We start from the raw sequence: 17,760 nt of genomic DNA, 5'->3' as shown, positions 1-17,760 counted from the left end.
CATGAGCTCACGAAATCTCATGCTCAAATAAATTGGTTAGTCTCTAAGGTGCCACAAGTACTCCTTTTAATTTAATGTTACATCAGCATGCATCAGTCATTTGCACTTTAGTTTCTAAACATGTCTCGATGCTTGGATGCCAGTAGGAGTTCACTGTAATTGCTTCTCTTTTCAGTAAAGTCAGTACCAGACCTGCATTCACTTTAGCACTGATCTCCTAACATTGCCTGCCGTGATATTCTCACTTCCAGTCATTTCACAGTGGTTACCTAATGTACCACAGCTTCCACACATGCTCAACTCCCATCAGAACGAACATTGTGATGTTTCCTATCCTTCAGTACTAGGGCCACTGGAGGATCAGCATTAGCAATATCAGCATGATGCTACCAGTAGGGAGGAGCACTTCTTCTGAGGGAGGTGGAGTGGTTTGATACCTGGCTGAGGCAAATTTTTGAGTTTATTTTTCAGGGATTACTTTTCTATTGATTATTGGTGATATTATTAAAAATCCAATGGTAATTTTTTTAAAAAATGGAAAAGGACCCCATTTTTTAAGAAGCCAGCTCCAACTCCCCACTCTGTATGTGAAGCCCAGCACTGGCTTTGGTAAGTACACATGTGCATGTGTGGAGAAGTGGGGGTTAGGTCACTGAAACAACAATGCTAGGCACTAGCCACGCCAGGCGTTCCCAACAGTGGTGTCATGGTGCATCTTTTCAGTTTTCCATTTGATAGGAACTACTATGTGAACTGTTACATTTATAAATTAAAAATAATCTCACTAGCCATGTGAGGCACAGGAAACTCTAGCTAACTAGCGCGACCCTTTATTTGGCATTTGAATGTTTGCTATAAGTATTGGGCCAAAATCATCCCTCAGCCCCAGGAAGTGCAAAGTGTATTCTTCCTCACCTGTGGAGATATCTGCAGCAGAAGAGGAGTCATCCCTGGGGGAGGGCAGACAGCAATTTCTTTGCACTAGGAATTTCACTGCGGGAGGACAGCTTTAAACAACATCAGGGGCTGTGGCAGAACAGCACTTAATTAGTGCACCTCCCAGTTCCCAACTCCCTCCTGGTCCTGTCCAGCTTTGCCCATTCTGTGGGTTGACAGGCTTGGAGTGGGACCATGGGTGCTTTGCACTACTCTTATCCTGCTCCTTTTGGACTTTTCCCACCTACGTAGCACCAGTGTGGACAGCACAGAACTTGTGTTGCTCAGGTGGGAGGGCTTTTTCACACCTCTGAGTGAGGTAAGTTCTAGCCACTTAACCAGTAGTGTAGACCTGCGCTGAGTAGATGAAATTTTTTCCTTCTCTATTACATTTCAGTGAACTTGTTGCTGAAAATGAAGCACTAATAGCATTGTTGAAAGTATGACACAGGGTGGGCAAATACTGCAAACTTCCCAAAATATCACTCTATCCAAGGTACTGACTTGAAACATCTCTACTGTCCAAGCCTCAGTCTCTTGTCAGCAAGAAGTTAATGATTATGTTGAATTGTGCCAACAAAGGAAGGGTAGGAGTGTCAGGACTTCGGGCCTGCAGATGGACCCGGGGCCAGTTAGCTGACCTGCAACAGAACATTCTGATCAGCCAGACTCCCTGACTGGCTGAGCGGTGTCACCAGGCCTGTTCTTAAGCCCAGTGACTGCTCGATGCTGATGCCTGCAGCTGTGACTGCTTCTGTGCCTGCCTTGCTTCAGCTGTCTTCCTGTCCTGCCTCAGTCTGCTTCCTGTTCTGGTGCCTGACTCTCGCTCCAATCCTTGGCTTGAGTCCTGCTGCAACCATTAGGCCTGACTGCCCATGCCTCGTTCAGGAGAAGGATGACATCACAGATTGCCTTGTCCTGTATATCTTACTGAGGCAAAATTCCAATCAAAACAAAGGCAGTTTTGCCTCTAGTTAAGAACTGCTAACTCAGGCCCCAAATTCATTCTCACCTATCCTGTTTTGCTGAAGTTAAAAGGCAAATTCCACCCTTGTACATAAAAGAGAAAAGGTGCAGTCACACACAAGTTGGTTGTTACCGTCTATACCGTAGGCACTACTTTCATTTGTCCCCCACCTGCACCTCTGCTCTCATTTTAGTCTTACTGTCTCCTCTTCCCTATGAGCATCCCTCATTCTGTCAACCCACTGCTCCCTTTTGCTTTAATTTACTTTCACTGCAGCTGAAATAAGGTAAAATTTATTTATTTATGTGGAATTTTTCATGTTTTGGTTAAAAAAAGTTTTCAAAAAAAATGGTTTGAGGATTTGGGGGCTTTGATAAAAACTTGAAAAATATGGACAAGTTTCTGTTTCCTCAAAAAGTAACTTTTTGCCAAACAAAAAAACAAAAAAACCCTGATAAAAATATTCAGGTAGCTCTGTGCTCTGCCCCTCCTATGCTTCAAACTTTCTCCTTGTCCTCATCTACAAACTACTCATTTACACTGCTTTCAATCCCTCCTTAAAACATAATCTTTTCAACAGATATCTCCTCTTTTCCTCTAAACTGCAGACCTTTGTGCCATGCTTTATATTTGGGCATCTTATTAAGGTTCATGGGGCAGAGAACCAATGTATATAAAGAGCTGTATACAATTACAACAGTATAGCTTGGATTTTCAAAGGAGTCTCAAGGCTTGTCTACAGGGTGAGTTATTCATGATTAAACCCATGATTAGTTCCAGAATAAGAGTGATTTATTCCAAATTATCTTAATTCAGTGGATTAAACCACCAGGCAAAGCATCAATTGTATGACCAGAGTCTAAGGGTCTGCCCAGCCTTCCACCACATAACCAGGCACAATGGGTGCCTGATATAACCATCTACCACTGATACTTGGTCTTACAAAACAGAAATCCATGTATTACAGAGTACAACTGAGCCCTAAAGGTGTTCTCATTGACACTATTTCAAACTAATGAAACATTTTGTGAAATACCAGAGATTAAATTCTTTGGTCCTTAACTGAGCACAAATGAAGTAAATTGGGACTTTGTTCTATTAAGGACTGCAGCCAGGTGTAATTAACAATAGATTTAAAACCAGATTTTTTACACTAAGAACAATAATCTCAAAATATTTACTGCATAACAAAACCCGATAACAATCCTTCAGTCAACTCTACAAGGTATTTTACAAAGATGCAATGTAGCACTCTCTAAAAAAAAAATCTTCTTACCCGTTCTGTGCTAAGGAAACTCAGTGGACTGGTGACTTTTATGTCTCTTTTTCCAAATTGCTGTCCATGATGTGTAGGATGCAGCTTGGGGTGGGGGGAAAAAGACAGGTTTTAAACAACAATATGACTATGTATGATAGATTGAAGGAGAGATGATATTTTTCACTGTTCAGCAATAATTTCTAGAGGGACTTCTAGCAAGATATTTTCTGAATAGGTGTGTGTGGGCCTAAAAGAATTTTGGATACAAAGAGACATTGTTCAAGCACTCAACTACTAAAATGTAACATGGTAAAGATGAAATTATTGCTTGCTTCTTCAATACGTTTACAGGGAGCTGAGGGTGTCAGCATATGATTTCCATTTCTTCTTTGATTGGGCTAATCATTAAAAGTAGTTGGTTTTTAAACACTTGATATTTCATTTGAATTGTAAAGTTAACGTCCCTACATGCCAAATATACTGTATGTATATGGGTGCCACCACAGAAGTAATATATCCTAAATGGATTCATTTGGGGTATGGATTTACTTATTTATAAGAACAGCTGTACATGTTGTGTACATTCTACTAAATGTTCTTTTAATATGAAAGTGATTGTGTTTGAAATTTTCAGTTGTTTATTCCAAACTTCACTTTGCCTCATTGGAAAAGATATATTTTCCGTTTTGCAAACTGCTTCAATCAGTCCACTAAACATAGTCATGCTCCATTCCCCAAATGTTTTAGAGTGTGGGAGAGAGAACAGAAATAGAGTTTCAAGAAGTTGATTGTATATTTCGCACTGAGAAAAACAATATAATTAGTAGTGGAAGGTTGTGTAGATACAAAACTGGGCACCAGGCAAGTGGGATTCTATTCTCAGCTCCGCCATAGACTTCCTGTGTGACCCTGGGCAAGTCACTGGACCCTTATCTACCCTAAAGTATTTTGTCGTGCAGGCATAATTGTACCTCCCTAGCACGCCTATAATTCACTAGGTGTCCACCAGCAAAATTCTTTGCAATGGTACGCAAGTATTCACCCTTTTGTAGTGCCTGAACTTGCTCTGAAGGTGACAGCATGTCATACTGATGTTGTGTAGTAGTCTGTTGATAGGAGAAGTCCTTTTATTTGAAGCAGTGGGTAAGAGACAAATATAAGCCTTTACAAAGACACCAGAAAAGGAAGTTGTGAAACTCAGCATTTCATACACAGTTGTCTCCAATCACCCAATGTTCTTATCCAGTTCTGAAAAGCAGCTCCTTTGTGGGTCAAGTAGAATGTTGTAAAGACAAGAACAACATTGTGCATCTGGAACCCATCTCATCTAGATTATAGTTAAAGTAGTATGATTGTTGTTTCCCTGAATGGATCAAAATTCAGTGTTATTTATCAGAGAATCAAAGTTTCTTTACTTATTTTGGGCTTTGGGCTAGCACATCTGTAAATACTATTACCCAAACAGGATGTTAACATAAGCTAATCAAAATTATGACTGTTTTAAAAGAGTGACAGAATCCCCCTTTGAAATGATCAATAATCTGTCACTGTCATTTGATTTCCTATTCAGAGTGGCAGCTATATTTTGCAGTTTAAGGATATAAACAATTCAGAGAAAAATTATTTTGTAAGTGGCAAAAATAACACAAATATTAACACAGCATTTACTCCCTGTGTATTTGAGCTTTAATTGACAGTTTTAAAACCAGTGATAGATGCAAATTATGGGCAACTCTATCTGGTAGCACTAGATAAGAAACCATTTAGAATTTATTGTCAGAACTGCCATTCTAGGGGATTTTTTTTCTTTAATAAACATTGGCATCAATTAAAAAAACCCTTTCAACTTCCAAATTTCCCACACTATACAGAAATCCATCCTGTACTATTAAAGGTGTTTCTGATATCAGCTATCTATTCTATACTGGTGCTTATAGTGTCCTCATCCCCACGTATCTCAATGCCTTCCAGCAGTGCATTAAGAAATGAAAAACATCTGTGAAGCGTGGTTCATTCTTTCTCTCATCCTCTCCCCCAGGGAGAAAACTGTGTGTACAGGGGAGTGTTTTTATTGGGTTGGGGGAGTTGGTTTATGGGGGGCTCTTTGTTTGTTTTAAATTATAGATACATCTTGCTGTGTATTAGCAAAGGCCAAAGAAGTACACCTTGCACTAGGAGTGAAAGGTGGTAAGGTTTGCCATGATTCTTAAGTTTTATAGGAGTTTGTTACACAGCCGTCTACTGCCATCAGTGAAAGCTCTGTTTCCTTTACCCTAGCAGCAGGCAGCTCCATTGGGCATAAGGATATGACTACATTGCAACTGGGGGATGTAATTATACCACATGTAGACATACCTGAGCTAGCTTTAATCTAGCTAGCTTGGGTACCACAGCAGTTGATGCCATGGCAGCATGTACTTCTGTGGGGCTAGCAGCCCAAGTAACTACCCAGCATTCAAGGCAGGCTTGTGCAGACTTTTTTAATTTCCATGTACTTAAAGTATTACAGCACAAACCATTTGAATTTCAGGAGACAGTCTAGATAACTCCCGTGTTACTCCCCCACTCAATGTTTTGACAAGTGAGAAGATTTAAGGATGAGAAACAGATTTGGCCTACAATAAACTCTCCTTCCTACTACGGTTCAGTAAATAACTTTCTCTAAGATTCCCAAAGACTGTATAAGTTTGATGATGATGATGAAGGAATCCCAAGTGTTTTTAATAAAGTTTCTACATCTGTAGGGATAAAGCACCCTGTAAGCTGTGAGCTTCATTATCAATGTGTTGTGAAACAGCTTCAAAAGATTTACAGAAAAAAAAGTGAACCGAGGCTAAAACTATAAATAAATATGGGCTAAAAAAGGTGTATGAGTCATCCCTGTAGGAACGCACAAACTGTAATTTATTTGTGATAAAACCTGATTTTACTCATTTGTGTTTTGTGCATGTCACTATAAAAATCCCAGCTCCCCCCCCCCCCCCCCCCCCACCACCACCACCACTGAAGGGCATGGGTTTATTGTTTGCACTGATGCAGTTAAATTCTTCCTATTTCTATGGTAATGATTTTACATTCCTTCTGATGACACCTGTTTCCTCAGAAAGACCCGGTGACTGGGATGTCAGGGCTCAAGCTTGCAGCAGCATACCGGGACTGCTCAAATGCATAAAGTCAAGCACATGCACAAGTGTTTGCAGCATCAAACCATTAACCTTTCTGCAGAGGCTTTTCTCTTCTTTTCAAAGGGCATTTAATCAAATAATGAGCTCATTCAGGCTCCCTTGGAGCAGTTGCAGTCTAACCTTATGTCAGCCAGTCTTAACAGCCTAGCCACCACTTTCTTAGGTTCCCTGCAAGTGATCAAATGCCCTCTGCTAAGGATCCTGCTGAAGTTAGAACTTGGGGGGAATCATGTTTGAAAGCAAAGGGAATGAAGCAGGATATTTTTGGAAATGACAGATAAGCCCTACTGTACTGAGTACTTATCTTCCTGTACTGAGTACTTATTTTCCCTCTGTTTCCCAGTTAAAATCCCTGGAACTCTGTTGACATACTGGTAGCTTACAACATTTTAAAATAAATGAAAAGTTGCTTTTAATTTAAATGGGACAACAGAAGTGTAGAGCCTGTTGGAGGAGTACTGCCTTGACTGACGCTGCGGTGCCCATGTCATCAGGGAATCTCATGCCTTTGCAATACACACAGCAGCTACTTGGTCACTGAGCACTACCCATGGTATCATTACCTCCGCAGACCTTGAGGGGCAGGGGGTGGTTGGCAACATCAGAGTGTCAGTCCACAGAGAAGATAGGGAGGATCTCCAATGGACAACCCATCAGTTGTGAAGAACTGTAAAAGGACACCTTTCGCTCTGCTCTCCCAGCTGACAGGTCCCTCAATGTAGGATACAGTGATTGAGATAGCAGAAGGGCCCGAATTAACAAGTCACTACTATACAAATGAGGGCTGGAGGTGGAGTGCTTACAGTGAGGGTTCCCTATCTTTGTCTTGGACCTCCGCACTTCACACACCATAAAGAGTATGAGGAACCCATTCAGGTACAGTTGGATTTCAAAAACTGGTTTTATCACCTATATTTATCACAAACATTCAAGGTTTTGCAACCTATATACACACTGCTTCTCTGGCAGGGCTTGGGTGGTCTCTTCAGAGTAGGATGAGGAACCCCACCATTGGGCTCCCAAATTACTCACTTCCTACAGTTTGGTATGGACTTTCTCCATTGGTTCATTAGAGCCTGAATATGCTGCCCTCCAGATCCCTCTACAACTTCTCTCTACTCCATGCTTTCTGGAAGGTGTGTGTGCAGGGGGATGAAAGAGGGGAGAGACAGGGAAGAGCTTCATGGATGAGAGAGGATGTCGGGGAGGAGTTTTTAGACCCCAATCCTGCAAATATCTCTGGGTGTGAGCAGACCCCTGCTTTCATCTGGACTCCGCATAAAACCAGTTGGGGTTGGTTCATGAAGAAGCTGCAGATTAGTTTCTGTGGTGCTCTGGGAGAATTTCAGATTGTGGTTCAACTTGTTGTTATGCAGTTTCTGGATGAATTCATTTTAAAAAATCAAAATAAATAAATGTGTATTAATGGTATGCTAGAGAATGAACATTATAAACAGGGGAACTTAGTTAATTGTGTATATTATAACTGAATACATGAAAAATACATTACTTTCTATAAGTACAAGTTAAGACCTTGATCCTGCAAGGAAAATACCAATTCATGTCAATAGACCAGATACTAAATGACCGACCCTTCTCCAACCCTTGCAGTTCTGTGAATGAGCAACCTCAAAGGTTTGGACATTTAGTCTAATTCTGAATAAGCCCCCAAAGGTTTGGATTTTTAGCTGAAGTTTAGCCAAGCTATCTAAATCTCTTCGATGTTCAAGAAGCCAAAGGCTTCCTTGCAAGATTTCCTACTCTTCTTACTTCCAGTCAGACCACAAATACCACAAGAACACGCTGTCTCACTTCAGATTCTCTTGCAGAACAAGGCTCATATTACATAAACACGTGAAAAATAAAACTATTGCTCAGCCCTGAATATTGTGCATACTTAAATACTATGGGTAGAGTGACCATATTTCCCTATGCTGAATATGGGACACCTGGTAAAATTACTCATATTCAGTGAGTCCGCTGGCAATCAATCAATCAATCAGAACTATGCAGTACAAACGTTCAAATTAACATCAAGTTGATTGAGACCTTGTTAAAAAGAAATACTGCAGAGCTGGATTCTTTTTATTTACCTTCTTATCTTTAAGGTTCACATGGGGAGAGATAATGCACACACACTCCCATACACCTCTCTCACACTGGGTAGGTAACTGACCAACCTGACTCTCCCCGCCCTGTGCTCTCTGTCCTCCATGCCTGGCTGGGCCCCTGGGACAGACCCGCCTCTCCTGGTGCCTGGCACCACATCTTCCCGAGGCAACTCACGGCGGGGGCGGGGAGCATGCAGGGTCACATGCCCCCTCCCCAGATTTCTGCCAGGGTTCACACCAGAATGTGGTCAGCAGCAGCCTTTCAGCACTGTGTGGGAGGGAAGGGATGGGAGCCGCTTCCAGCCACAGGGGTGGAGAGGGGAGAGGGGATGACCTGGCCCATGTCTTTGCAGAGCTTATCTCTTCCCATCCCTCCATCCCCCTCCTCCGCTTCCCTGTGGCTGGAAGCAGCTTGTCCCTTCCTGCCCGCACAGTGTCAAAAAGCAGCTAACACCTCCAGGCTGCTGCTGGCCACCGACATAACCCAGCCACCTCCTGTCCCCTGGCTACAGCATGGGCAGGAAGGGGTAAAGCCCTAAGGACGAATTGTGCACCAGGACCCAGAGAACCTGACTGCAAGGGCTTCAGAGAACCTGGTCAGAGAGGTGGCTCAGCAGGGATGGGTGCCTAGGGGACTGAGAAGACTGTCGCTCCCTGGGGACAGGACCTAGGGTGGGGTGGAGGGGTAGGTGAAGAGGGTGCTAAGCCCCTGCCCAGGGAGCTGCTGTGGATTCTGCAGGGTTGGGACGTGAACAGGCTGGAAGTTGCTTCCTCCCATCCCTCCAGAGCTTAACTGAGGAGTGGAGAGGCTTCCCCGTGCCAGTGCTGTGCGGAGCTTTGGCACATGCAGGGTTCGGTTCCTCCTGGCCAGAGCCCTGGGCCAGAAGGTCTTGGGCTTTCCTGGCGCACCGGCCCAGCCAGAGGCAGTGAGGGAAGGAAGGAGCCTGCCAGCCAGGGTGCTGGTGAACTGAGTGCTCTGAGCAGGGGCTGGTTCTCTGCCTGCCCACACTCACCAGCCACTGCAGCTCACAGCATAAAGACAGTGCCGGCCAGAAACGGAATGGGGGACAAGGCCCTGCTGGCCAAGAGCCGGCCTGCAGCAGGGGCTGCACTGATGGACCAGCAGGGGGAGGGCCGCCCCCGCACACTGCAGCTTTACCCTGCCATCAGCCTTGCACACCCACCCCCATCATCGGCCACTGGACCCCCCGACTCAGTGCTGGCAGGCAGGCGGCTGGTGAGCAGGGATCCGGCTAGCAGCAAGACCTGCCAGTACTGATGACTGGGAGACAGAAAATATGGGACAATTTGCCCATTTTTAAGAAAAAGTTGGGACATCTGCAGGAGGGCTTAAATAGGGGATTGTCCATTTAAAAACGGGATGTCCGGTAACCTTAACTATGGGTGAAATCCTGGCTCTGCCAACGTCAATGGGAGTTTTGACATCTATGTCAATGGGATCAGAATTTCATTCTGTACACAGTAATACATTTACATGGTAATCATTTTTAAGATTCTTCAATAACGGTACTTTATAAAGCTTGCTCTCTCTCCAGGAAGCCAAATTAAATTGCATTTCAATAACTAGAAGAGCCGCAATACTGCCCTTGCCCCCTGACATCAATGTGGCTCTGTCTGGGCACAGCAGTCCACCCACACACTACACGTTGCAAGTCTAGGACAAAGTCTGCAATGTAAAATAACAAAAGCAAAGAAAATCAAAGATAACTCTGTCATGCAGTAATATACTACAGTGGGTTTTATTCAGCATCAAGTAGCTGCATAAACTTTAAATCTCTATCCTTTTGAGGTCCATGTTAGAATACCTGCCACACAGGGGCAAACTTAAAAAGTCTATTTTTGCTAATACTCTCTTGTGTTGTATCTGATATATAGGAACAGATAGACACTTTCGACTCTCTGATCAGACTCCTCACCTTGCTTAATTCTTTCAAGCTGAAATTCATCCTTATGCAGAGGGCCAGCATGAGGTCTATGAAACACTTAAATCTGCAAAAGCAGAGCTTCAAGGACTTGTCTTCTCATGCTTGTCTTCTGCACAGGACTGAATTTCACCCCTAGTGACTAATGGTATGTGACTCTAAAAAAGGGAGTATAAAGATTTGGAATGGCTCCGAGGCGCATCCAATAGTAGACCAAGCATTTCATGTGAGAGTAAATGTTACAATCTATCTGAATAGCAGTGAGGAATAGGGAAGGGAAACAGAGCTAGTCAACGTAGCAATCAATATTTGTTCTGTCCATTGCCTATAATTCATTTTTTTCCAAAGGAGTTTGTACAGTACCTATTTCTGTTAAAAATATTTAATATCTTAACAACCTGAAGACCATTAAAAGTAGAGCATTCTGATGAGTAATAAGCCTCTAGAGTAAGAAAACTCAAATGAAGAACACTTACTGAGGAAGCAAGGAAAGATACATTCTGAAATAAGTTCACATTAATGGTGCTGCACTAATGTGTTCACTTGACAAAATAACAGAAATGCCTACTAGAAATGTGCAGTTACAAAGCATCTAGGGTAGAATTTTCAAAAGCAACTAAGCACCAGATCCAGAAAGAAATTTAAGTGCCTCAGTCTCACTTTAGGTGCCTAAATCCAAACTTTAAACCATGTAAACCCCCACTTAGCTGCTGCCTAACCCTGTAGAGGCCTGTAACCATGCCTTTGTGGGACACAACTGAGAATGCCCTATTTCTCAGCAGTTTGTCCTGAATTTGGCAACCAAACCCCAAAACTGGTGGTTATTCTTCCATAAGATATGCCAAACCAGCAACAAAAGTAACTTCTATTTCACCACACTGGCTAACAAGAAGTCATAAAAGTCATTTCCTTCGACATTCCAGTTCTTGTATCACTTGTATCTTGATAGAGGTATATAAAATCATGAGTGGTGTGGAGAAAGTGAATAAGGAAAAAAGTTATTTACTTGTTCCCATAATATAAGAACTAGGGGCCACTAAATGAAATTAGTGGGCAGCAGGTTTAAAACAAATAAAAGGAAGTTCTTCTTCACACAGCGCAGTCAACCTGTGGAACTCCTTGCCTGAGGAGGTTGTGAAGGCTAGGACTATAACAGGGTTTAAAAGAGAACAAGATAAATTCATGGAGGTTAAGTCCATTAATGGCCAGGATGGGTAAGGAATGGTGTCCCTAGCCTCTGTTTGTCAGAGGGTGGAGATAGATGGCAGGAGAGAGACCACTTGATCATTACCTGTTGGGTTCACTCCCTCTGGGGAACCTGGCATTGGCCACTGACTGTAGACAGGAAACTGGGCTGGATGAACCTTTGGTCTGACCTCAGTCCCTGGAAAAATCATGGAGCAGGTCCTCAAAGAATCAATCCTGAAGCACTTGCATGAGAGGAAAGTGATCAGGAACAGCCAGCATGGATTCACCAAGGGAAGGTCATGCCTGACTAATCTAATCGCCTTTTATGATGAGATTACTGGTTCTGTGGATGAAGGGAAAGCAGTGGATGTATTGTTGCTTAACTTTAGCAAAGCTTTTGACACGGTCTCCCACAGTATTCTTGTCAGCAAGTTAAGGAAGTATGGGCTGGATGAATGCATGATAAGGTGGGTAGAAAGCTGGCTAGATTGTCGGGCTCAACGGGTAGTGATCAATGGCTCCATGTCTAGTTGGCAGCCGGTATCAAGTGGAGTGCCCCAAGGGTCGGTCCTGGGGCCGGTTTTGTTCAATATCTTCATAAATGATCTGGAGGATGGTGTGGATTGCACTCTCAGCAAATTTGCGGATGATACTAAACTGGGAGGAGTGGTAGATACGCTGGAGGGTAGGGATAGGATACAGAAGGACCTAGACAAATTGGAGGATTGGGCCAAAAGAAATCTGATGGAGGTTCAATAAGGATAAGTGCAGGGTCCTGCACTTAGGACGGAAGAACCCAATGCACAGCTACAGACTAGGGACCGAATGGCTAGGCAGCAGTTCTGCGGAAAAGGACCTAGGGGTGACAGTGGACGAGAAGCTGGATATGAGTCAGCAGTGTGCCCTTGTTGCCAAGAAGGCCAATGGCATTTTGGGATGTATAAGTAGGGGCATAGCGAGCAGATCGAGGGACGTGATCGTTCCCCTCTATTCGACATTGGTGAGGCCTCATCTGGAGTACTGTGTCCAGTTTTGGGCCCCACACTTCAAGAAGGATGTGGATAAATTGGAGAGAGTCCAGCAAAGGGCAACAAAAATGATTAGGGGACTGGAACACATGAGTTATGAGGAGAGGCTGAGGGAGCTGGGATTGTTTAGCCTGCAGAAGAGAAGAATGAGGGGGGATTTGATAGCTGCTTTCAACTACCTGAAAGGGGGTTCCAAAGAGGATGGCTCTAGACTGTTCTCAATGGTAGCAGATGACAGAACGAGGAGTAATGGTCTCAAGTTGCAGTGGGGGAGGTTTAGATTGGATATTAGGAAAAACTTTTTCACTAAGAGGGTGGTGAAACACTGGAATGCGTTACCTAGGGAGGTGGTAGAATCTCCTTCCTTAGAGGTTTTCAAGGTCAGGCTTGACAAAGCCCTGGCTGGGATGGTTTAACTGGGAATTGGTCCTGCTTCGAGCAGGGGGTTGGACTAGATGACCTTCTGGGGTCCCTTCCAACCCTGATATTCTATGATTCTATGATTCTATGACCCAGTATGGTCATTCTTATGTTCACCACCAAAAGCACTGGGTTTAAATATGAGTGGTTCTTTAAAACCAATCTCTTAAAAAAAAACAAAAAAAAAACACTGATCCCAAAAACTTCTGATCCCAAAACACCAGTCAAGTCTCTGGCAGCTTCCAAATCATTGGAAGGTCCTCAGTCCATTGCGTAGACTGCTCTCATTAGTATCGTCCATAGTCCAGAGGTTTGAGCTGGAAAGACTCATAGATATTAAGGTCAGAAGGGACCATTATGATCATCTAGTCTGACCTCCTGCACAATGCACCTCTCACCCACCCACTCCTGCAATAAACTTCTCACATATATCTGAGCTATTGAAGTCCTCAAATCATGGTTTAAAGACTTCAAAGTGCAGAGAATCCTCCAGCAAGTGACCCGTGCCCCATGCTGCAGAGGAAGGCAAAAAAACCCCAAGGCCTCTTCCAACCTGCCCTGGAGAAAAATTCCTTCCTGACCCCAAATATGGCGATCAGCTGAACCCTGAGCATGTGGGCAAGACTCACCAGCCAGATACCCAGGAAAGAATTCTCTGTAGTAACTCAGATCCCACCCCATCTAACATTCCATCACAGGCCATTGGGCCTATTTACCATGAATAGTTAACGATCAATTAATTGCCAAAATCATGTTATCCCATCATACCATCTCCTCCATAAACTTATCGAGTTTAATCTTGAAGCCAGATAGGTCTTTTGCCCCCACTGCTTCCCTTGGAAGACTGTTCCAGAACTTCACTCCTCTGATGGTTAGAAACCTTCGTCTAATTTCAAGTCTCAGCTTCCTGATGGCCAGTTTATATCCATTTGTTCTTGTGTCCACATTGGTACTGAGCTTAAATAATTCCTCTCCCTCTCTGGTATTTATCCTCTGATATATTTATAGAGAGTAATCATATCTCCCCTCAGCCTTCTTTTGATGAGGCTAAACAAGTCAAGCTCCTTGAGTTTCCTTTCATAAGGCACGTTTTCCATTCCTCGGATCATCCTAGTAGCCCTTCTCTGTACCTGTTCCAGTTTGAATTCATCCTTCTTAAACACGGGAAACCAGAACTGCACACAATTTTCCATATGAGGTCTCACCAGTGCCTTGTATAACGGTACTAACACCTCCTTATCTCTACTGGAAATACCTCGCCTGATGTACCCCAAGACCGCATTGGCTTTTTTCACAGCCACATTACATTGGCGGCTCATAGTCATCCTGTGGCCAACCAATACTCCAAGGTCCTTCTCCTCCTCCATTACTTCTAATTGATGCGTCCCCAGCTTATAACTAAAATTCTTGTTATTAACCCCTAAATGCATGACCTTACACTTCTCACTATTAAATTTAATCCTATTACTATTACTCCAGTTTACAAGGTCATCCAGATCCTCCTGTATGATATTTTGGTCCTTGTCTAAATTGGCAATACCTCCCAGCTTTGTATCATCCGCAAACTTTATTAGCACACTCCCACGTTTTGTGCCAAGGTCAGTAATAAAAAGATTAAATAAGATTCGTCCCAAAACTGATCCCCGAGGAACTCCACTGGTAACCTCCCTCCAGCCTGACAGTTCACCTTTCAGTATGACCCACTGTAGTCTCCTCTTTAACCAATTCCTTATCCACCTTTCAATTTTCATATTGATCCCCATCTTTTCCAATTTAACTAATAATTTATCAAAGCGTAGACATACCCTACATTTCCACCAGTAAGGTCCCCTCAAGCATGCATGAGCAAAGTTGCCTAAGCCCTCATGCCACCAAGCTGCTTGACACTAAATCCCTGGTGGGATTCTCAAACTAAGCGTTCTCGCACCGGTGGGCCCAGTCCATTAGGCATTCTCAGAGACTGCCGAAGGGTACACCTACTGAATCAGGCCACACACAAAACATGATGGTGATACCGCCACTCCCTTATACTCTATCGCACAGTAGTAGTGGTGATACTGCCCCACTTTTATCCTATCGCTCAGCGGTGAGAGCATTCATCTGGGATGTGAGAAATATGGATTCAAGTCCCCAATCTGGGTTCAAGTCCCCAGCTGGCCCACAAGTTTGGAAGGCCTCTGGTCCCCAATATGGGGCAGTCTGTAGTGAGATGGCCCCAGCGACATTGACCCTGGGAGCCAGTCCCAGGACTTCCAGCATCCTGGCTCTGCAGCAGAGAATCTGGAAGTCCTGAGAACCCTGGTTCCAGGAGCCAAAACCAATTTAGAACCTGAATTCCTGGAAATTCTGGCATGGTGAAGCTGCCCTGGAGCTGTGGACCCTGGAAGACGAGGGCCTCCCACCTCAAGGGGCAGTCTGCATGGCAGAGTTTTCTCTGACTTCTGGATTCCTGGAGCTGGGGATTGGCAGGGAGGCAAAGCAACTGGTGCTTTCTGCACTGGAGCCCTCAAAGAAAGCTTTTGTTAATTTCACCTTGCAGAAAGTGAAATTGACAAGAGCCTTCCAGGTGGGTGGCCAGGGACCCATCATTTCAGTTTTTCTGATAGAGAAATCAAAATTTTTCAGCAAATCTGAAGTTTTCTCATGGAAATTTCTGGTTTTGTAAAAGGGAACTTTTCATTAGAAAATCATCCCCACAACATATTTTTGATCAGCTCTAATTTTAATCTTCCATCCAATCTATTTCACGAATATATATAAATTGGTATATGTGATGTTATCTGATTAAAATGTGACCATATAGAGCATTGTTGCAACCACTGTTATATATTTGTATAAATCTTGCACAAAATGTGGCATGTAAGGTGTCTTTGAAAAGGTTATGATTTGCTGGTTATGATTATGTTATCTGTATCCCATGTATCATTTTTGTATTTGAAGTTATGAGTAGTGGTTCTATATCTGGATTTCAAATGTTTGCTCCTGGGGTAATGCCCACAAAGTAGTTAGCCTGCACATCTTGGAGACTTGCACACTTAACTGACAATGGACCATGGGAGACGCCCATCTACACTGAATGGACTGTCCTGCAAATGTACCATCTGAAGAATAGGTAATGGCTTCCTCCCATGACTAAGCAAAATCAGGAATGCACAGGTGACTCGCCCATTTTATTCCAAACTCCCATCTTGTCATCTGTAATTTTCCACTAGCTCTGCTGAGGGCTTTGTTTGAAGCAATGGGTTTCCCTCCACATGGCAGAAGATATAAAGGCCCTGGACACCCTTCCATTTTGCCTTTTTCCTTCTCAAATCTCTGGACTAAGGACTTATACTAATGGAAGCATTCTAACCAAGATACTGAGGTCCTTCCAATGATTTGGAAGCCACCAGAGACTTACCAAACTAGCAGTTTATTCCATCACTGCTACAAGCCTGAACCAAGAACTTTGCAATTACAGTATGCATTTGATTCCTTTAATCAATTTTAACTCTCACCTTTCTCTCTTTCTTTCTGTGAATAAACCTTTAGATTTTAGATACTAAAGAACTGGCATCAGCATGATTTTGGGGTAAGATCTAAGTTATATATTGACGTGAGTGTGTGGCTGGTCCTTTGGGATCAGAAGAACCCCTTATTTGAAGAGATTGGTTTTAAAGAACCACTCATCTCTAAGTCTATTGTTTTCAGAGGGAATACAAGGACTGGAATGTCTAAGGAAACTGCTTTTATGACTTCTTGTTAGCTAGTGTGGTAAAACAGAAGTGGTTTGGTTTTTCCTATGGAGGATTAACCACCAATCTTGGGGTGTATCTGCCCTATTTCTCAGCAGTTTGTCCTGAATTTCACACTCTCAGTTGTGGCCCAAGAAGGCACAGTTATAGAATATCTTAGTCTTGTGCAAATTACACCAATGCAACTGTGCATACAAAAGTACTCAACTTCTCAATACCATCTTCAGGTTATGTGCCAACTCCATCTGTGAGGGAGTTCTCTACCACTATACTTATTTATATGCCTCCAGCTTTCATCCAGACCACACCACACGATCCATTGTCTACAGCCAAGCTCTACGATACAACCACATATGCTCCAACCCCTCAGACAGAGGCAAACAACACCTACAAGATCTCTATCAAGCATTCTTACAACTACAATACCCACCTGCTGAAGTGAAGAAACAGATTGACAGAGCCAAAAGGGTACCCAGAAGTCACCTACTGCAAGACAGGCCCAACAAAGAAAGTAACAGAACACCACTAGCCATCAACCACAGCTTCCAACTAAAACCTCTCCAGCGCATCATCAAGGATCTACAACCTATCCTGAAGGATGATCCCTCACTCTCACAGGCCTTGGGAGATAGGCCAGTCCTTGCTTACAGACAGCTCTCCAACCTGAAGCACATACTCACCAGCAACTACACACCACACAACAAAAACACTAACCCAGGAACCGAACCCTGCAACAAACCGCGGTGCCAACTCTGTTTGCATATCTGTTCAAGGGACACCATCATAGGACCTAACCACATCAGCCACACCATCAGGGGCTCGTTCACCTGCATATCTACCAATGTGATATATGTCATCTGCCAGCCATGCCCCTCTGCCATGTACACTGGCCAAACTGGAGTGTCTCTACTTAAAAGACTAAATAGACACAAATCTGACATCACAAATTATAACATTCAAAAACCAGTAGGAGAACACTTTAATCTCCCT

General features: G+C 43.4%; 1 protein-coding gene across 11 annotated transcripts in view; it reads right to left on the bottom strand.

Moving 5' to 3' along the window:
• Positions 1 to 17,760, bottom strand: part of MLIP (muscular LMNA interacting protein) — a 179,377-nt gene that overhangs the window by 122,796 nt on the left and 38,821 nt on the right. For 8 of the 11 annotated variants that reach the window (XM_075126463.1, XM_048845266.2, XM_075126467.1 and 5 more), the window contains exon 2: positions 3,180 to 3,263. The exons of the other annotated variants lie outside the window; for them this stretch is intronic. In XM_075126463.1, the coding sequence (XP_074982564.1) occupies positions 3,180 to 3,263 (84 nt within the window). The remainder of the gene's footprint in view (positions 1 to 3,179; positions 3,264 to 17,760) is intronic. 11 annotated transcript variants of the gene reach the window in all.

Source organism: Caretta caretta, chromosome 3 (assembly GCF_965140235.1).
Source record: "Caretta caretta isolate rCarCar2 chromosome 3, rCarCar1.hap1, whole genome shotgun sequence".
Lineage (NCBI taxonomy): Eukaryota > Metazoa > Chordata > Testudines > Cheloniidae > Caretta > Caretta caretta.
The sequence above is the reverse complement of the archived record's forward strand: the minus strand, read 5'-3'. Positions and strand labels throughout refer to the sequence as shown.